At 44.5% G+C, this 22,080-nt stretch overlaps 1 protein-coding gene across 1 annotated transcript in view; it reads right to left on the bottom strand.

Moving 5' to 3' along the window:
- The window catches only part of RTN1 (reticulon 1), a 123,974-nt gene that overhangs the window by 37,799 nt on the left and 64,095 nt on the right, over positions 1-22,080 (bottom strand). Inside the window, exons 2-3 of the mRNA XM_036384060.2 lie at positions 14,574-15,311; positions 9,497-10,279 (exon numbers count right to left, since the gene is read on the bottom strand). Coding sequence (XP_036239953.1) covers positions 9,497-10,279; positions 14,574-15,311 — 1,521 coding nt within the window. The remainder of the gene's footprint in view (positions 1-9,496; positions 10,280-14,573; positions 15,312-22,080) is intronic.

The raw sequence follows: 22,080 nt of genomic DNA, 5'->3' as shown, positions 1-22,080 counted from the left end.
AGTAATTGTGCACATGAAGGGTAAGGTGAGTGCTCATTTCAGAAGGACACAATTGCCACTATGGCTTTTATTAAATCCCACTCATTTATCACTCCCTGGTTGGAGCAATAAGCCTTTCACTGTCAGCTAAGGGTGAAACATGGCCCTGTTTCTGCAGCAGCAAAACTCCAGAGCAGGAATCCCAGGCAAACAGGGAAAACAGCCTGTTCTCCCTCTTGGGGAAGTAAATTCCAATTCTTTGTAACAACCCTTACACTTAACCTAAGCAAGTAAGCCCAGCTGTTTGTGTTTCAGTGTTTCAATGCTACATTGGCTGACCAAGTAACCTTCAGAAATCCTGGCTATTAACCTCTGCTGGCTTTTCTTCAGGCTCCCCTCCCCTGTTGGTTGCTCAGATACAGACCTTGCCTTGTTGATGCTTTCAGCATTTCATGAGGATGTATGCAAGGACCCCCTCACACACTCCTCTGTAAGGAACTGTCTCTATTCCCAAAAGAGAGCAGAAAAACCTTTCTGTGCAATGCCTGCCTCTGCCAGCAGCACACACTGAGTGAGCAGAGACCCTGGGCTGCTTTCATGGGAATTGCTCAGAAAACTGTGTCTGTGGGATTGCCAGAGGCTGGATTTTGATCTTACACCACTGTGGATCCCAGGTAGCACCAAGCAAGGCAGAGAGCTTGTACCAGCCAGGCCATGATGGCACCAAACCCTGGAAATCTGAATTAATTTTATCCGTTGAATTTTGCAGTCTCATTGCACGTTCTATTCAAAAGATAAGGAGCTATTAAAAAGCTATTAAAAGAAATTTAATAAGAAGTTACACTATTTAGAAGTTATTATTATTATATTATTCTTATTAATATTATTATTATTATTATTATTACTACTGCTACTACTATAAGAAGTTATTTTAAAAATTACATTTTGCTCATTTGTATGAAATGTGTTGCTCTCATCACAGATGGATGATATAGCAACATCAAAAGCTGTTTCCCAAGTAAATTATTCTTTAGGATCCAGTTGGAAAGAAGAGAGTCTTTACTGAGATTCCTGCATTACCTGGCAATCTGGATAGCCTAATGACAAATCCTTAAGGCAAGCTCAATTTGCTGCCTTGGAAGCCTTATATCTCCCTTTCTAAGACGTTTTTTTTTGCAAAGGTAATACTGATTATCTGTGTCCTTTTAGTGCCTCTCAACTTACCCCAGCTCAGAGGACTCCTGAGGTCACCTCTCAGTGCAGCTTGCACTCTCATGAACTGAGCTGTGAATTATTTTGATATGAACTGGGAGAAATCTTGTACATCTTTTCCAGTGATGTTGGAAAGTTGCAGGGGAGTATTGGAGGACTAATTTCATGTAAAATCTCCTGTTACCAGCTGGGAAAGGTTTTCTCTGGGCAAGTGATATCAAAGGGCTTTCAGAGCATAGACTCAAACAGTGAGTCAAGCAGAAGCTGCAAGGAAGATAAACCCCAAAACCCCCCAAAAGAGAGGTTTTGGCACCAAAGCATCCCAACTGGCAGGGTTTTTCCCCACAGAAAGTTCACTGCTATGTAAGGTAGCTGCAGATCTGTCATGTTTTGTGTGTTCGGAGCCCTGAACATGCAGGAAACAATCACTCAGCCACCTTGAGTGGAAAAACACCTATTTCAGAAGCACAAGTAGCTTTGCATGCCAAATTTTCAGAAATCAGGCTCAGCTGGACCCTCCCAGACCCAGAGCACTTGTGAAATTTGTCATCACCACTGAAAAGACAAACCTTCACCTTCATTTCTACGGGTGATTTAAGCAACCCTGACATCCCCATGTATCCCCACCACAGGCAGGCTTGCATCTGGTAGACCTGTGGTGGGGGCAGGAGATTACTGGAAACAAAACCAACCTGTCTTCTGTGAGCATTAGGGGTTTTTTCCACAGTTGTTTGTATTTCTCACACACAAATGAAACACAGCAGAACCAGAACACCAGAATGACCTCTCACCACAAGAGTTCTCATGAAACCACTGAGCTGCTCAAGAGCCAGAGGGGAAAGAGGGTATTTGTGATATCTCTTTGGAAAAAAAAAATAGCAGAGTAAATTGCCCAGGTAGTGTAAAGGTCAGGAGAGTTAGAAAAAAATATACTGCAAAAGAATAAAACAAAGGAAGGTGGTGACCAAGGTAAGATGAAGAGCTGAAGTGACAAGGACACAAGATGCTTCCTTCAGGGGGGAATTCAAGCCCTTTGGATTGAATGTTGGATCATTGCATGTTCCTTAATTTCCATATTGTTCTGAACTGACATGAACTCAGCAGCTCCCCAAGGAAAACAAAAAAATAAATCCCCTTTTCAGTCAATATAGCTATTATGTCTCAATCAGCAGTGTACCCTTGGAAGCTAAGGAAAAACACCAGGAAAATCAATACCCACCTCCAGGTTTTATTCCCAGTGGAAATCTATCACATGGCCACCATTTCACTTCAGTCAAATACATTAATTTTAACTTCATGGTATCTACCAGACACAAACAGCAATAGCCAGGGAAGTCCTTATTCTGCTGAACATCTGAGGAATTAGAGCCAACAGGTTCAGGAATTTGTATTCCACCTCTCATTGAGACCTAGAAATGTATTTTGTATCACTGGAGCTTAATCTTAAATTTAAATCTGACCTGAAATTGGTCCAAACTCTTCAAATGAATTAACCAATGAAACTGGTGAAAAAACATAATTCCCAGCTCCCAGAGCATTGCAGAGGTTTAGAAGCAGAATTTCTAGATCAGAAAACAAAACATTCCAGGAGTTCCCTGCAAAACACTAAATTTATAAGAAAACTGCATTAATAAGAAAAATATTCTGTGTTAACAAAAGAAATATATTTTGCTTTTTCTTCGCCTAATCTGTCTCCCACTGTATAAACTTCCCTAAGCACCTTCTCAGCTAAAACCTTGAATTGGAATGGATGCCTCATCCCTGGAAGTGTTCAAGGCCAGCTGGTCTAGCAAAAGGTGTCCCTGTCATGGCAGGGGGTTGGAACAAGAGGATCTTTAAGATCCCTTCTAACCCAAACCCTTCAGTGATTCTAATCAAGATCTTTAATTAGAACAACAATTTACATGCATATAATTAACATATAAGAATATATTTCTATGTAATTATAATATATAATTATATCAATACATAATTAATATATTATAATACATAATAACTACCATAATTATGTTAATAAATTATTATATAATAATTATATAATAATTATATAATAATTATACAAATACATATTATATATATTAATATAATTAATATATAATAATTTACAGAAAACCTTACAGATTGTACAACTTTCACCCCTTCATTATTTATAACTTAGGGGTTGGGTTTTTTCCTGTTTCTGTCTGCCCAGAGTAAACATCACCTCTCACTGTATATTGTGTCAGCCACAGAAAAGCTATCATTGCTATCTCATAGGTGCTGGATGTTTCTCTGTCCATGACATCTCCCAGATCTGCTGCAATATCCAGGCAAAGCATCCCTGCATCCAGGCATCTGCAACACCTGGCCACCATCAGATTGCCAGTGTCACAGCCTTGTCTGAAAGATGAGTCATGGATCCCTGACCCAAAGAGACACCAAAATGGAATCTGTGTCAAGATTTTGGCTCTTAAAATGTGCTTAAACTATGAGTGATGCTGCACTTGAGGTGTGCCTGAATAAACAGAAAGATCACTCGTGAAAAGAGCAGCTGTCTCCTTGCAGCCTTTCCCAGGAGCAGAACTGAGCCAATTTTGGGTGCTCAGCTTGGTGTGGCATGGACACAGACATGGATCTAGGAAGCTGTGGACTCCCAGAGACAAATCTTTGCACATAATGCATCTTTTCTCTCCATTCCTCTTGTCAGTAGGTTCTTGTTTGTCTACAGATGTGGTATTCACAGTCTCTGAACAGAGAGACACATAATTCTCTCTCCCAGGATTTTTCCTGGGGAAGGCAGTGAGAAACTCAGAGAAGGAGATAAAACAATTCCTATCTCTATTCACTGCTCCTGTTGTTTTGCACATGTGGAATGTGTCATGGAGATTGTTCACCCAAAGTGATTTGGTTATTGGACACCAGTGAAGGCTGTTTGGATTCCTTGGCCAATTGAAAAAAATAGCTGTGTCCTGGCTGTCTCAGACAGCCACAGGTTTTTCTTTAGTATCTTTTCAGTATAGTATCTCTTGAGGATGAAATTTAATATAGTATTAGTGTAATATAGTATAGCTTAATAAAGCATTTGTTCAGCATTTCTGAATCATGGAGTCAGAGCACGTTATTCCCTGTATTGGGGGCTCCTGGCATCAATGTGCAGACACCTCCCAACTCTCTGTGCTTGGCCTGGACTTTGCTACTCGTGGCCTTGACACTTAAACATTTGGCACAACCATCAGCTCCCTTCACACAGTTAAACAAGTGGCTTTCTGGGGTATGTTTGTTTGTTTGTTTGTTTGTTTTTCTGCTGCTCACTCTGTAATCTTGATCTGGCAGGAGGATTTTATAAAACACCATCTTGTGTCATATCTGTCAGAAAGCTACACTTCTGTCTGAATGCTGCAACTGATGGCAGCTCTTCAGAGGCTGTCCCTTGCTCTGGAAGGGAAGATATAAAAAAACAGGAGGATAAAGTCTATAATTTTTTATAGCTCAGTACTTAACACTCACAGGCAGTGGAGTAGACAGCAGTCCCAGGAGAGGACATGTGATCCTCCCACTTTAGAGCTATACCCAATTTTAAAAGCCCCTCTGAGCATCCAGTCACTGGGTTTAAGATGCTTTGACACACAGCATTAAAAGTTTGACCTTACCCAATAGATGAAGAGTAATTTTCACCAACAGAGACAAAGATCAGGAAAGGAAAGAGATGCTAGAGGTGAAGCAGGCCAATAATCAGGCTATGGATAACACAGGTTGTGGAATGAAGGGGTGAGATTTACTGAGATATTTCTGAAGGTCATAAAAAGGTCATGCTCTGGAATGTACATGGTGTTCACTGTGAGAGGGATTATTGCAGTAATCACCACTGATCCCAGCCACTGCCCAAGCAAACCATTATCTAGGGAGAAAATCCCCTGTTCTTTGCTTTGTTCTGATCCTTTCCACAGTGCAGGCATCTCCTCTGAGTGACCCTGCTACACTCCCATCAAACCAGGACTCCAGGAAGAACTCCAAAGTCAGCACCTGACTATTTTTCAGCTCTCTGTGTCCCCTCTGCAGATGGGACAGGTGACACTGCAACCACTCCTGAGGCCAGAAGGGGCCAAACTCACTCCTTGCTTCCTGAAAAAGAAAAGGAATGAAGGACAAACCCTGCACAGCACAGACCCACTGGTGTGCACGCTGCTCATTGCCATCAGCATGGCCTGAACATCTCCAGCTCAGCTCTGGCTGAGCTATCACAGCTTGGTGAGTGACAAGCTGTCAGGTGGCAGCTGAACAGGATGAAATGGCCAGAAGTGGGGAGGTGGGGCAGAAATGTGTGTCTGGGAAGTTCTCTCTCCTCCTCCATGGGCAGAGGAAGAACCAGTGCTGGTATGGGGAAACTCCCCCAGTCACAGTGGCTGGAGATGATATGTGGGGCCCAATGGTAGGAAAGAACAGAGGGAACAAGACAGTTCAGAAAGCTCAAAAACATAACCACAGAGAGAAAAAAAGAGAATAAACCAGAATTGCTTAGCCTAAAGTAAAGAAGGTTGGAAGACTTAACAGTTTTTGAGAGACACCTGGAACTGGCGGAGGATCTGCCAACAGAGGCTTTCCAAATGAGTCACAAGCATCTGTCAAGAGTGTTCTACCAGGAATCGTGGCTGTGGGCCAGGAGATGGGCTCTTGGGACCTCGTGGAGCTCCTGCCAGCCCCCTCTGTCTGAGCTGCATTGAGTGGCACCCCTCCTTTACCCTGCTCTGCCCGCAGAGGTGTCAGCACAGGAGTGACCCAGACCTGCAGGCTCCAACTCTCTGCTCCCCCAAAGCTCTGCCTCGGCTGAGAGGATGGACAGAGGTGGCAGAGGAGGCCCTGATCCACCTGACCAAACTGCTTTGGGAGCAAGGGGTTGGACCAGCAGCCTCCACAGGCCCCTTCCCACCTGAATGGTTCCATGTGGGAGGAACCACAGAGCTTCACTGAGCCACTCTAAGATTTTGTGGCAAGACCAGTGTCAGAACCCAGGAAATTCCTCTGGCTGTCCTGGAGGACTCGAGACCCTGCCTGGGAGGCTCAGAGACCTTGGCACAGAGCCCAAGGCCCCTGTGCCTTTGATCTTGACCCATGGAAAAACAATTACCAACCTTTATATGAAGAATTTCAAGTCAAGAGAGTTTAAGTAGAATAATAGTTAGTCATGGGGTGAAAAATAGATTTTTGGGGTTTTTAGAATGGGGGTTCACAAGGCAAGATGGAGGAATCTGGGTGTGTCCAGCCTTTCTCCTTCTTCTTCTCCTTGGCCTCCATCTTCTGCTGTGATGGTGGCACTTTTGGATTGGTTTAAGGTAGAAACTCACTGTCTAACATAGGTGATAGGTATTGGGAAGTTATTGTAAATAATGTACACGTAGTTTTTAGTATAAAAAGATAACACCACCCTGAGGGCAGTCCGTGTGCCTCTGACTGACCTGCCAGACAGACCTCGATGGGTTGGAGAAAGAATTTTATAGATAAGAAAAACAATAAACAACCTTGAGACTGAGAACTGAAGAATTCTGACTCCTTCTTCGACTGCCAGTCTGGGAAAAGAGACTTTTACATATCTCAGAGTCACTCTGACCAGCAGAGATTCTGAGAGACCAGGACTAGGTTCACATGTTTGCTTCTCTGGACAGGTTTTGATCCCACTCCTCCTACAGCATCACAAGGTGTGGACGCTCCACCCCCAGGCAGGACATCCCTCCCTCTCCCCTACACCTTTACCAAGCAGGGACTTTCCAAAGGATGCAAAGCTACCAGAGCCCCATAAAAAGCAAACTGAAGCACAGAAAACAGATGGGCCAGAGTGTGGAGGCACTTACAGCAGATGGCACTAAAATATTAAACTAACATTCCCGTATGCTTAAGCCTTGGCCTGGCTTGCTGCTGGTTGCAGAGCCAGCCTGGTGAGAGCATGCAGATGAGAAATGAGCCTCAGATTGCTAAAGCACCCAACCAAACATCTCCTTCCCATGGAAAAATGCCTCACTAGCAGCTCCTCCAACAGCAGGGATGTGCTAACTCAATGCAGATGATGTTTAGCTGAACAAAAAAGCATTCCCAACAAATTCAGGTCTTTCCCAGATCTCTGCTGGAAAACCATTTCCTTGAGAAACTCTGTAAAATCAGTTTGTCTGTGACACCAAATGGGGGAAAAGCCCACAGTGCTTAGTGTTTGTCCACTCTGGGTTAGCCCTGGACACCGTGGGACAGCACAAGAGGCTCCAGGAAGGAGGGAAAACACCTTCAACCCATGGAATTTGCCACTGTCACCCCAAAACCTTGACTGCAGCTTGTGACACTACCTTAGGGACACCAGGATACCCCACAGTGATGGGTGGCCCAGAACCTTGGTGTCCCTCATGGGTGCTTGGAGCCACAGCAGCCACCCAGGGTGTGTGGTAAGGACACACATTTGTAGGGGAATGACTGGAGCAGTGCAGTGAAAGCCTTTCATAAGGCATCAAAATCAAGATGCTTTGTGTCAAGTTGGCACAGGCCTGTGCTGCAGAATAATGCACTTGAAATGATTAATTTTGTTTGACTGTGTCCAGCAGGATCCTGCCTGGGGCCTGGGTCCTGCCCATTGTGTCATCCAACCTGTGAGTGACAGCCCACAGCCCCAGGCCTGGGCTTTCCTTTTCTTAAGTGAAATTCCATAAAGCAAAAACAAAATTAAAATAACCATTACTTTGAATGTCCACATCTCTTTTTTTTATATATCCTGACATCAGGCAGCTGATCTGAGAGGTAACAAGCTGCTGCATATTTCATTAAATGGATCAAGAAGAAGGAATCTTCTAATACTGTAGAGGGGCTGGAGAGAGACATGATCATCCAGCATAAGGGAGATCTCCTCCCAGGGCCAGGTTCTGAGGCTGTGGGACACCAGCAAAAGGTAAGCCAAGCCATCCTGGCAGAGAGTGGCCAAAAGGCACCACAAGAGAAAACAGAAGGACTTTGCCAAAGAGCTCCTTCTCAGCTTGCCTTGATCCAGGCTTCTTTTGGACTTCTTGTAAAATGCCCTGGACCAAAGGATTCATGTCTCCAGGACAGCAGGTATTTTCTGAAATTCCCTGTATGCCCAAGCCATGTGCAAGTCCAGCACATAATAATTTTAAAAAAGAATAAAAAGGAGGAAGAAACTGAGCTGGCAGCCTCCCCTCCTGCAGTGCCACAGTCAGATATGCTCCAAGCCCTGCTGTGTGAGGGCTGTGCCCACCTCTGGCAGGAGATGCCAGGAGTGATGTGAATGCTGCTTGGCTGCAGCTCTGCCTTCTCCTCTGTGCTCTGCAGGAGCAAGAGGCAGCACTAACTCAGGTAACAACTGCACAGCTCCTGCCAAAGCCAAGCCCAGGGTGCATCAAGCAAAGCCATCATTCCGACCATGTGGAAAAGCAGGAGAGGCTGCTTGGTGATCAACAGCGTGGGAATAGCTCCACTCCATTGAATTCTGACAGCTCCAGTGAAATGGAGCTGGGAAGTGCCTGCCTGTTTTTGTTATAGCCACTGGATGGCAATAGATGTTAAGCAGAGATCACTGTGCAAACCACACACGCACTTGCTGTGCTCCACCTCGTTATTCAGGGCCATGGCCGTGGTGTCAGCACGCCCAGCAGGACACCAGAGAGCTCCAGAGCCCACAGGCCGCCAGCAGCACAACCAGCAACACTGCTCTGGGGTCGGGCTGAATGTGGGCTTTTCCTCTGCACAGCCTTTACATGCCTTTCCTGCACTCAAAATCAATTTTTGACCATCCAATCTGGCCTTGAACACTTTCAGAAACACCCAGACTCACCAAACCCAACTCCTCTCCTTCTCCAAGTATTTATCTTTTTTTAGAAATGCATCTTCAAAATCTTTATCCTTACACTTCTGAGAGATGCAGGACCACATCCCTGATTGGACCCCTCCCCTGGGACAAAGCAAGTAGTATTTAAAAGGTAAGATGATCATTTGTTCCTCTTTGTCCTCCTGATACCTGATGTACAAATCACAGTTCTGGGGTTGCACCACCCTGTATCTATGCTTAAGCCTAAAAATTATTGCTGCTGGTATTTCCTTTTTCCCTAAGAGGATAGGCTCTTTTTTTTGCTGGTATTTATTTGTTCCCTCAGAGGATGGGCAGGTCAGGGATGCTGTGTGGATTGTCACAGGCGTGCCCAGCTCCCCCCTGAGGGGATCCTGTGCCTGCAGCTCCCCCTGCTCCGCACTCCAAACCTCTCCCCTGCAAGGAACAGCCGTTTCTCCCTCCCCCTCCTCTCTGCAGCACTGCAAAAACCAACATAACATCTGCATTTACCTTTCTGCTTATTTAAAAACGGCAGTAGCAACGAAGCCAGCGGACTTTTTTTGCCAAAGTCCTTGGAAGACACTTTACTTTGGTTAACAACAGTCTCTTCAATGGGTTTCTTCAGTTTTACTCTTTCCTTCAGCTCCTCGGTGCTGACGGCAGAGGTCGGGGGCTCAGAGCCTATTTTTGGTGCAACAAAGGAGCTTTTCAGGTAGGACGAGGACTCCGCCAGGTTCTCCCTGTTCATCCTGCTCTCCGTCATTTTACCGGCCTCGTAGTCCGAGGCGTCAGTGCGCGAGTTGTTCTCCTCCTTGATAATGTCCATGACCTTGGGCTTCATCAGGGGGGAGTCCTGCTCCCTCTTGGGGCTCTCCTCGGAGGCCGAGGAGGCATCGCAGGACTCGATGATGAGCTCGCTGTCGAGCTCCGCCTCCCGCTCCTCCCGCAGGATGCTGTACTGGATGGAGGGCGAGGCGGGCGACGGAGGGGGCCCCCCGATGTGGCTGAAGGTCATGTAGTTGGAGTGCAGCACCTCCTCGGCGGCCAGGGGGTCCTCCGAGACCAGCTCGATCTCCGAGTCGCCGGACTCGGCGCTGCTGGCTTCGTGCTCGCCGTGCGGGGCGGCGGGAGGGCGGCCGGGCTTGGAGCGCGGCTCCCGCTTCTCCGCGGGGGCGGCCGGGGAGCGCTGCGCCTCCGCGGGCTCGAAGGAAAAGCTCTTGGCTTCCTTGATGGCACTGATGAGTTCGTCCTCCGACAGGCTGCCTTTGCCCTGAGACTCCGAGCCGGACGGTTCTGCCATATAGGAGAAACAAAAAAAAACAAAACAAAACAAAAAAAAAACAACAAAACCCCAAAAACCAAACAAAAAAAACAAAAAAAACAAACAAAAAAAAGAAAAAATATAATAATCTTATTTTCCAGCAGCTTAGATTTTTATCGAATTATATACTATAATTATATAATACTATACAATAATATAACAATAAAATAATACTATACTATAATTAATACTATAGATATAATACTATACTATAATTAATACTATAATACAATACTATTGTGAAAAATGCATCTTTTATGATTGGCTTTTTGCAAATATTAAAATTAATATTATGTGTGTTATGTTAGAAAGTTATGCTGTATTATTTTTCTTAAGTAGTGTGTTAAATATAGTTTTAGGTTATAAATAAATAGAAACTATGCTATGTAGGATACTTTTTTGTAAAGAGAGGACTTGCAGCGAGATAGCAGCCACAGGACACCTGAATCTTTCAGAGAAAGAGAATTTATTGCTCTCTTATCAAAAAAACCCGAACTTCTTCCCACCTCGCTCAGGCCTGAAGATGCCGTCAGGATTCAGAGGGAGAAGCTGACACTGCCTAGACAGAATCTTGTGTTTGAATGGAATTTATGCATCATGCATGAGGTGTATGAATATGCAACAGGCTGTTGTTTTTAAGGGTTAATCTTCTGTTAATGAGTGTCCTTTTTCGGGCTTATTTTGCCCAGAAAGAGGTACCCAGACTGTCTGTATCTCTTTGTCTCTATTGTCTCATATTATCCTAATTCAAATTGTCCAAATTTTTATTACTCTAATTATATTACTATTTTTAACCATGTTATTACTATTAAACTTTTAAAATTTTAAAAACAAGTGATTAGCATTTTTCACACGATAATTATACAATTACATAATAATAATAAAATATATATTATATATAATATAAAACTATGTAATTACATATAATGTATAATATAATTAATATTAATTTTATCTAATTATCCAATACTACCCAAACCCATTAAAAAAAAACAAAAAACACAACCTCTACCCTAAAACCTCCATCTTACTTTATATACAATACTATATTCTAAAATATTAAACTCTTAAGTTTTCTACTATATAGTTTAATTATCTATAGGTAAACAATCACTATAGCTAATTATATATAGTTTATTTTCTACCATATAATATTACACACTTCTATTCAAACTACACACCTATAACCTTAATTCTATCATTCAATTTTAAAAACTTTCTCCATAACCTCAAATCAAATGCAATATTCTCAATACCTATCAACGTAAAAAAAATCTGAAATTCTCAATAACCAAAATTCCAGCAGGAACCAACAGAACAGATTTCACAGCAGCACATATCCCTCTAGCAGGGCTGGGAGCACAGGCACAAAGTCTCCCTGTCTGGCATGCAGGTACTCCTTATAAAAGAAGCATCACTGACTGAAGAGAAAGCTGAGGTAGAAGGCAACGCTGGTCACTGCTTGACCAGTGGCTCACCAACGTGGTTTTAACCAGGGAAATCCTCAGTCAAGAGGAGCATGGGCTCAGGACACACACGACAGCATCAGACTGTCACCAACAGTCTGTTCTGGGGGCAAATACACACATGGGACTGCTGGATTCTGCTGATCCTAACAACCCATGTGTAGTTACCTGTAGCTTTGCCAAACTTTAACTTTCAGGTGTGGAAAATTTAAGATCAGACACTTTTCTCTCTTTTTTTTTTTCTTTTTTTTTTTTGGTTTGTTGATTAGTTGGGGTTTTTTTATTAATTTGGAGTTTGGTTTTGTTCTCAGGGTGTGGGTAGTGAATACTCTCTGCTTTTAGCTCAGTTGGGTCCAAGAATGAAACTAATTTTTTTCTACTGTAATTCTTAATATCATTATGAACTATATTAAGAAAAATAATGACTATCTCATCACCCAAAATTTGAAACAAAACAAAAATATTAACAGCCTAGTCTGCATTTTCTGACTGCAATTCCCCAGTCACATTGACACAGCCATCAGGCACAATGGAAATTTGTCCTCTGGGATCATGAGTGTTTATTCCCTAATTTAAAGTGATTATTAATGTGATGAGGTCACTAAGTGGCACTGCAGGTTGTGAGGAGTCAAAAAAGCTACCAGGAAAATAAATCCCCAAGTTTCCTCCAGCAGATGCAGGTGAAGAGGTCCATGAGAGGACAGTGCCTGCAGGTATCCACAGGGCTGGATCCCACAGTGGAGTGGAGGAAAGTTTCCAGCCCACAAAAATGACACCAAAATGTCCTTCTGCACCCCAGACTGTGGCCACGGACAGGATTCAAGTGCTGATGTTTTTACACCACACTCCCATGTGGATGCTGGGAATTTTCTGGTGCACTGGGAGCTCCTGCATCCTCCTCTGGCTGCAGGAAGCTGTGCTGCTCTCCTGCATCACCACATGCGAGCGTTTTCTCCCAGAGCCAGACTGAACCCGGCACCAGTCCAAGCAGGCATGTGACTTCCAGCCCTGGTAGCACAGCAACGCTGTCCCTGGGCTTCACCCTGCTCCTCCCAGCCCTGGCATTCACCTTGTGAATAAAACAGCCCTTTGTGGCCAGCAGCAGGGTGTCACATTCACTGCTGGCACTGGGAGGTGGATAAATACCCATGGCCTTTCAGCACAGAGACAGACCACATCTTCCTTCCCCAGAAAGATGAGGGCCAGAGATTAAAAGCAAAATGTTTTCAAAAGTCTCGATCCAAGCAGGGTGTGCTGGCAGCTTTGCCAGAATGCTTGAGGGGTACCTAGGAGCCACGACTTTGCTGGGTCACTGCGTGGGAATAGCAAGGGCAGGTTTTAAATTTCTTCATCACTTATGAATGTGGGATCTGGGCATGGAACATTCCTAGCTGCAGGAAAGGAGGGCAAATGCAAAGGAAACACCCTTTGGGAGCCAGCCTCTAGAAGAGCATGCCTCCTTCTTTCCTTAACAGGATGGATAAGCAATTTTGATGGGATACCCAGCATCCCCAAGGCAGCCGTGAACAGACACCAGGACTGAATAAGTAGCAGTGCCTGAAGTCCTTAATTACCTTGTAGCAAAAAGTGTAAATCGATGAACAGTGGCACGTCTCAGGAGCAGTGTGTGATTTCACTTAATCAAATAAAAGAAGAAAAATTCATGGCTCTAAAGTCTATTCATTAAAGTTTCTGGCTGATGCAGGCAGAATAAATTCAGAGCTGTGGTGGAGTCTATCTCCTTTTCCTATGTGGAAGTGCACAAATGCTCCCTCACTTTTCTGTAGGAACCAAATATTCCTCCAAGAGGGGGTATTAGTGTGGGTGCCAGACTGCCATTTTAAGGAAATTCTAGTTGTTTTTTTTTTAATGCTTCTAAATGAAATTGAAACAATGGAAGTTTCAGCTTGGGGATGTTCTTTGTAGAAATGTTCATTGTTAAAGGATTTTGATCCGGGACACTGAAATGTAATTTTCAGTCTAAAAATTTGGCTTTCTGTCACAGAACTTTAGTCCTTTTTAAAGGACTATGCTCCTTTTATATTTTAGCTGTGTATAATAGGGAAAATGAGGAATAAATATTATGGACTACTGCAGTAGTCAGACAGTAGGAACAATGTATAAACATGGGGTTTTGGTAACCCCCCATAGCCATCAATCAGGTGTCTTTTAAAGAGACTGGCCCTTTGTCCCTCCAGTCCCCTTTGTAAATGAGGTGACAGCATTTCCCTCCTCAGCACTTTATAAAATCAGCACTTTGACATGAAAACAGTGCTGCTTTTTAACAATTTAACCTTATTTTCTGCAGGGCCAAAGAGATGCTGAGCCAGCCATTAAAATTTTCATATCATCAACCCAGTCAGTCTCATTGCCCTGATCCCACACATCTCATTTCCCTTGGGGAATCAGGGCAGCCAGGGTGACCAAGAGACCCCCAAACCACCAGGATCCAGCTCAAACCGTGGCCTAGATGGAGATACCCCAGTGATGCCCACAGGGACACTGTTTCCCCTGAGGAGAGATCCCTGAGGACTGGGCTCAGCAGGCCTGGATCCCTTTCTATTCAGAAGGACAGCCCTTCCTGAGCAGTGTGCCATGATGGGGAGCACAATTTGCCCCCCCTTCACTCTGGCTGCACAAACTGGTGCCAGAGGAGAGCACAAACACCTCTGGCCATGGAGACTTGTAATGCCCTCTCTCACCCCAGAAATCCACGGTAATTCTCCAATGTGCAGGGTACAATGGCAACCACTTCTTGAGTAGCAAAACCCTCAGTGCCCTGCACCAAGACCAGCATTACCTGTGCCAGAGGAGGGTGGTGTGACAGATCCTGGGCTGTCATCCTCGGGCTCTGACACCGTCACCGTGGGCACCACCTCATGGCTCGGCTTCAGGCCGGTGTCCGGCTGAGTTGGGCTTGGCTCTTTGCTGGCAGCTTCCTTGGTGCTTTCTGTCTCAGTGAGTGTGATCTTGACAGGGGTTGTAGCCACAGAGGGACTGTGCTGACCCCCAGATTTTCTGTCTTCCAGCAGGTCTTGTTCCTTGGCTGCCTTTGTGCTCTCCGAAGGCGTCTGTGGAAGTTCGGCGGTGTGGCTGGACCCCACGGGGGTTCCCCGGTACTTATCACTAAGGCCTGGGCTCTCATCTTCTGAGTCAGAGTCGTGTTTTTCTTGGTACTTTATTTCTTCTGATCTACTCATGTCCATGTATTTGTAAGCTTCTACTTTCATGGGATCTGCTAAGGTTTTGTCAACTTCAGTAGACTCTGCAGGAGTCATCTCTATTCCCGAGTCTGAGCTAAACAAGCCACGGGACTCAAACCCAGTCATGTCTTGAACAGGATGGCCCAGGGCATTAAACCCCTCTGTGCTGCCTGAGCAGGGAATGGGGGTGTTTTCCTGCTGATAGATGCCTGTGAAATAGGTGGAGTCCCTCGGGGTGGTGTAGTGGACATCAGAGATCAGGGAGGTGTAGAAGGAGTTGTCCCCCCCGTTGGCAGTGGAGCCGTAGTCGAAGAGGTGTGATGAGCCTGTGACACCTGGAGCAAACACACAAAAACCAGGCACAGTGAGACACAAGTGCCTGCAGGATTTCTGCATCAAGCTTTCTGCAAAGCCACGCTCACCCCCTGCTGAGTTTAGATTTGGTTTGTGAACCAGACTTGACTTTGCTTGCAAGCTCTTGGGGACTGTCTCTTTCTATGCCTTTGGGCAATATAGGGGCACATCTGTCACACAAGGCTTCCAGCTGCTGTTCTATCTTAAAATAGCAATAAGGATCCTGATAGTAACTAAGTATTCCTGCCCAATGTTTGCCCAGCCTGCAAATAAAAACTTCCTGTGATTGCAACCTCACAACACCCTTCACAATCCAACCCAGGGGCTCATTATCCCATATGCTTAAAAGAAATCTAATGTCCAATACTAAACCAATTTTTTTTAAAATATGTAGACCTGGAGGAATTTCATCCTAAGGAAACTTTTCATTATGAAAAAAATCTGCTGGACTGAAATTGAGAGGGCAAGTTGGCAAGCAGATTTAGATTACATTTTCTCTTAAGAGTAGCCACCCTAAATTTGTGAAACACCAAGGCAAAGATTCAACATCCTCATTTACTGATTTCCACATGTTCAGAAAGCTGTAGCCCGTGTGCATCATCTAGAAATCATGCTGGCATGAAGGTGGTTAAACCCATGCATCATTTTCATGCCTCTAATTCCCTCTGCCACGCTCTCAGCTCCTCGGGATGATGCTAATTAAATTAGAAACAGCGACCACTCTCCCTCTGCAGCATCCATACAAAGCACAGCTCGAGGACAGGAACAGCGAGATCCCCCACCAGGGAGGGGGGAGAGAGGATTCCTGTGGGGGCTGAGGGAATGGGAAGAGGAGGAACAAAGCCAACGTCTGTAGGAGCTGCTGCCTATGGGAGGGAGCAGCCTGTTAACCCCTCATGTGCTGAAGTACCACAGGAGCTGGCTGGCTTTCTCCAGCCTTTGCTCATCACCTGCGAGGGATGTGAGGCTCCTCACCTGCTCCACACATGCCTGGGCTACCACACACTGTCACAGACATGTTTTATGAAAAAATCCTTTTGTAAGGATTTTTTCTCCTGGGAAGCTGAGAGGCCTCAGGAACAAAATGTAAACAATAATTATCTGCTGCTGTGGAATGCAACAGGTGGATCTGTGATTGGTCTCATGTGGTTGTTTTTAATTCATGGCCAATCACAGTCCAGCTGTCTCAGACTGTACGGTCAGTCACAAGATTTTATTATCATTCCATTCCATTCCTTGCTAGCCTTCTGATGAAATCCTTTCTTCTATTCTTTTAGTATAGTTATAATATAATATAATATAAATATATCATAAAATAATAGATCAGCCTTCTGAAACACGGAGTCAAGATTCTCATCTCTTCTCTTGTCCTGGGACTCCTGTGAACACCACCACAACACACAGTGCAGACTTCATCACAAAACTCAAGGGACATTGCTGCAGCTGCAAAGCCAGAAGCTGGAACATGTCCATGCAAAAGCTCCTGAGGTACTTGCATTTGAGTATTTCCATCCCCCTTGCACACACATACCATCTCTAACCACCACCACAACTGCTTTTGCCCACAGCCCTCCATGCACCAGGCATGTGCAGCTCATTTAGGGAGACCTGAAGCAGTTTTTCTGCCCTGTAATACTTCAGAGTTGTAGCTGAAGGCTTTATTGTACTGCACAGCCTCACTGGATTTGACACACACATACACCCCAAGCCCTGCACAAAGGCAGAGTGATTGTTTCCCTCACCTTATTTCTGCATCGTGCAGTGTTGTGATGTCTTACAAGCAATTTCTTTTCCCTGGATTGCCTCTAGGCTGGGAACAACATGTCCCCTCCCATTACAAGGGGAAACCTGATAGCACAGGGGAAAAAAGCAACCCAAAAGGGCCACTCCTTGTTTCTCATCCTACCTGTGCTACCTGCTCCTGTGTCCCCATCCTCCCTGGCTTTGGGTGCAGTCCTCCCTGCTAATCTGCTCCTGCACACACAATGCAGGCAGCAGCTCCATCCCCACAGCCAGGGATTTGTAGCAGCCTTTGCCACAGGAGAGCACAGAGCAAGGGGTGCTGCAGCCAGCAGGTGGAAAATCATCCATTGCCAGTCATTCCCAGCCTTCAGCTGGGTGTTCTCACTGCTGTGTAGCACTGCATAGAACTTTTCATAGAAATATTTATCATCCTGGAAAGCTCTTGTCTCAGAGTGGGGAAGGTCACTGTGGAGATGTGAACTTGAGGCTTATTTCCCCCTCTCTGTCTATGCACCTTTACATTTAACTGGGGCATTCACATTCTCTGAAAAAATTCCTTTGCCCAGGATTTTTCTCCTGGGAAGCTGAGAGGCCTCAGAGAAAAGGAAAACAATTCTTATCTCATTTGCTCCTCCTGTGTTTTGCTCATGTGGAATGTGTTTGGAGATTGTTTACCCACAGGTGATTGTTCCATTGGGTTCTGGTGTGAGGTGTTTGACTCATTGGCCAATCAGGGCCAAGCTGTGTTGGGACTCTGGAAAGAGTCACCAGTTTTCATTATTAGCTTTTTAGCATTTAGTAAGTATCCTTTCTGTATTCTTTAGTATAGTATTCTTTAATATAATATAGTATTATAAAGTAATAAATGAGCCTTCTGAGAACATGGAGTCAGATTCATCATTCCTGCCTTCGTCAGGGCATTCCCTGAAAATACAATATTTTACTACTCCAAATTTCACCTCTGTTTTCCTGCCAGCTCACTCAGGGCTGCAAGATGCCTTTGTGACTTGCTGCAGGCAGATCCCATCCTCACTGCTCCCAGTAACTCAGTCCCAACAGCAAAGCTAGAGTGAGAATGAAGCCTAAGGGGAAAACCACAGTGAAACCAAAGCAGAATAAGGGATAAACTGGGCTGCCCAACACCCAGGTTCTACCTGAGGTCATCCAGTGCCTTGCAATGACAGCTCATACCCAGAACACATTCCTAAGTGAGCAGTAAGCAAAAAGGGAAAGGTTCTATTCCTTGCCAGTGCTCTTCTTGCTGAACTTGCCTTTCTGAAAATTATCCATGAACAGGCTTGGATTTTCACAAATGTGTTGGTTAGCTGGAATTATCTGATGCATTGTTTACGCCAACACATTCCAGACTGTGAATTGCCGACTACAGACTATTCATGCCTGTTGCTGCCAGTATCTGCTGTTTGTAATTTACTGTTTGTGCTGGGTGAGTGGCTGTCTAAATCACAGGGTTTCAGGGCTGCTCTTTCACTAAATGCTTCCTCAGTGCCTCCTGGACCTGATCCAAAGCCCACTGAATCCACTGGAAAAGTCCCACTGACCCTGAGTGGCTGTGGCTCAAGATGGCTGTGGAATACTTTCTGCTCACGAGGAATACACTGTCACAACACCATCAGAGGGCAAAAATCCATTCCTGCAAACATCCCACTATTGCGAGGAGAGAGGGAGCCCAGAGACCAAGGAGATTGAAGCCACTGCCAAAGCAATATTCACAGATGCTGCTCACAGCTTTCATTTGTGCTTTGTCCACAGTACATGGGAGCCAGAAGCACAAGCATTTGCAGCTCTTAGCAATGCTGATCAATAGAGCTGTGAAAAGGTTCTAATGCATTTGTGTCAGGTGCTTCATAGCAGGAGTTATAGCCTGAGCAGCTCACAGGAGTGATAAAGTGAGCTCACGGTGATAAAGAGAGGTTGAGAAAATACCATCCTAATCTTTATGTTATTCCTCAGCAGAAAGAAAAATAACCCTGAAATAGTCATTGACACAAACATCACATTTTCAAACATCATATTTTCAAATAGTACAAACCCAGTACTGTAGCAGATGTTAACACAGGAGCTGATTTAGAATGGAATCACTATCAATCATAAACCTTTTTGGGTTTTTTTTTCTGCAGCAGCTTTGCAAATAGAAATGAAACCAGAAAATGCATTTCCTACAGGGGTTGAGGAGGAGAGAGAGTTACAGGCTATGTGAGCAAAGGGAGGGTTCACATTAGCAGGACATATGGGGATCCCAACTCTCAAGGCAACAGCAGAGTCAAAAGCACTGAAGACAGCTGAAATTGCCTAATTAATAGGATTTAATGTAACTCCCTATTTCCACTGGGATTGATTTAAAGCCGTTGCCAAAACTGCCTCTCATTTGGGAAGTGTGAATCTCTCAGCTATTAGACTGGCTATTAAAGACATGGAAACTGGTAACAGCTGAGCAGATTTTTGCTGAAGAATAGTGTACTCAGAGCCTGGTGATTAAGCAATGCCCTCTCTGACTTTAAGTTTATTTGGTTCAATATCCGTGGGAAGGAGAAGCCTTGAATAGCACTGATAACAGATGACAGTATCAGGTCTGAATTCACCCTTGTTACAAAGGCTGGGGGTTTTTTAATCTGGATTTCACTCAAAACTGCCCAAAAACTTGCCTGCCAATTCAGGTGAAGGAAAGCTATTCAGCTCCTGAGAGCAGCAGTTGTGCTTTCTTGTAAAACGAGCCCTCGGGAAATAATTTCACTTCCTGTAACCAGCTAAGAAGTAATGGGTCTGATTCAATCACGCCAGCCCAGCTGAGATGCTCAGCAAGGTACATGTGTTTTCATCAACTGCAAAGGGAAAAAAAGATTGGAAAATGACTGTTTTGTTTGCTCAGAATAAGTGAATGCTCCAGAAATCCTCTCCTGTGGAACTGGATTTAGAGCTATTTAGCAATTGATACAGGAAATAATTTAGAAATCATCGGTTCCATGCAGAGTAGCTCTTAATTTAAGAAAGGCAGCTCAAGACCAATTTGGATCAAGGCAAGCTGCTCTGCTGCAGCACGCTGGAACAGGGAACAAAAAGTTAGCTGAGGATCACAGGCAAGAAAAAGAGCAGATTTAAATAAAAGTGATTTCTTTTTTTTCCACAACTAGAGTATTCTTGGCCTTATTAAAATTGATCACTTCAGAATATTGTGCTCAACTTTCAAGAAAATAACCTTATTTCATATTAATCTCTCAAGCTTCACATGCAGCTCTGGTGATCTTCACTGGCACAGAGTGACCTGAGGGACCTGGTCTAGTGGAAGGTGTCCCTGACCACAGCAGGAGGGCTGGAACAAGATGAGCTTTAAGGTCCCTTTCAACTCAAACCATTCCATGATGCTGTGATGTGAAATTTCAGTTCCCCAAAACAGCTGGCAACCCCTCAGCGCAAGGTTCTGTATTTATTACCTGTCACCGATTTGCTCAAAATTAATAATTTTTCAGAAGAAGAGAGTGGAGAACTGATCTTTAATTAGGTGATGCAGCTTTTACAGCCTGGAGCTGTGCAGAGAAGACAAAATCTTTTTGGTTGCAACAGGAGGAATTAAGGTTTCAGTGACCTTTTCAGACAAAAGCAGAATAGTGGGAGCAAGCAGCTTCCAGCAACTTCCTGTAAGTCTTTTAAATAGCTGGCTCTGACTTTTTGCTTTGGATATTGAGCTTCAGGAGTCATTACTGGCTGCTCCAGTGCTGCAGGGATGAAAGCTCCCAGAAGCAGGGAGCTTCTTCCCAGCTCTCTCCCATATCCAGGTCCACCCTGTCCCATTTCAACAATCCCTGACCTGCAGTAATTAATCAATTAGAGATATAATTTCATTTTTATCACTCAGCCATGACCACTAGGAATGTAACTTCCTGCTTTCTTCTAAATGCACAACAAAAGTAGTTATTAAACAGTCCTGCCTTTCTTTTCTGTACCAGATTTACAATTTGTCATCAGCCACTAGTAAAAAGCCTTTCCTTGACCTTGGCTACTTTTTATTCTCACACTTTAAAATGAGAGGAAAAAAAGGGAAATATTTGTTCCTGGTTTTTGACCCTGATACATGTTTCATTGTGTCCTATTAGTTCCCCAACTCAGTTACTTTCCTTTTTAAAACTCATAATGTCTTACTGCATTCTCATCTGCATCCCTACACATCATTATGCAGATGTTCAGTCTTACATCACTTTTCCACTCCTCTTTCCCATACCCAGACAGACCAGCAGTCCCAAGTCTGTCTCCACATTCAAAGCACACCATTTTCTTGGTTCCAGACCAAGCTGTTTTCCCCTCTCTGCTTGATTTCAAATTCAACCCAAACCTCAGGAAACTCCAGATTTCCAATATCTTGACTAGTGCCTTCCTGGCAGTGGCAAGGGCAGCTTGCATGAGTGGCACGGCATCTCTCAACCCCAGCCCAAATCATGCACTCCTTCAGAAGATCTGGCCACCCTCAGGGATATTTGAGTGCAGCACTTGGGAGTCATGCTCTCTGTTCTGCAAGATCCTTGTACATGAATTTTCTAACCCCAAACACTTCGATATCCAAACAAAACCCGAAAGTGCTTTAGCAATTGTGTGTCAACTTGAGCAGAGCTTGAATCCCAAATGGCTGAGAGCTCAAAGAGCTGAGATGCTCACAGAGGCACCACTGTGCTGTGGATAACACCACTGGATCAGCTCCCAGCGTGCCTTGGATTTGCCTTTCTCAGTGGCTGGTGTAGGAATGTGCCCCTTGTTGACAGAGTGGCAAAACTATCCTTTGTCCTCCTAAAAAGGAAAGAAGCCCAGAAGTTTCTCTCATCCATTAGGTGAAAAGCCACCTCATAGGACCTTGGGGACTTCACCTTAGACTTAAGGATAGCTAATTGGACAGAAGCCAAAAAGTCCCGCCTGGGCAATTAACTAGAAAAGGCCGTGAACAAAGAAACTAATCGCTTTTGTGAAGTGTTTTACCAGGAGCAAGAGCGGCTGGCACCTGGC

The sequence above is a fragment of the Molothrus ater genome, chromosome 6 (genome assembly GCF_012460135.2).
Source record: "Molothrus ater isolate BHLD 08-10-18 breed brown headed cowbird chromosome 6, BPBGC_Mater_1.1, whole genome shotgun sequence".
Lineage (NCBI taxonomy): Eukaryota > Metazoa > Chordata > Aves > Passeriformes > Icteridae > Molothrus > Molothrus ater.
The sequence above is the reverse complement of the archived record's forward strand: the minus strand, read 5'-3'. Positions and strand labels throughout refer to the sequence as shown.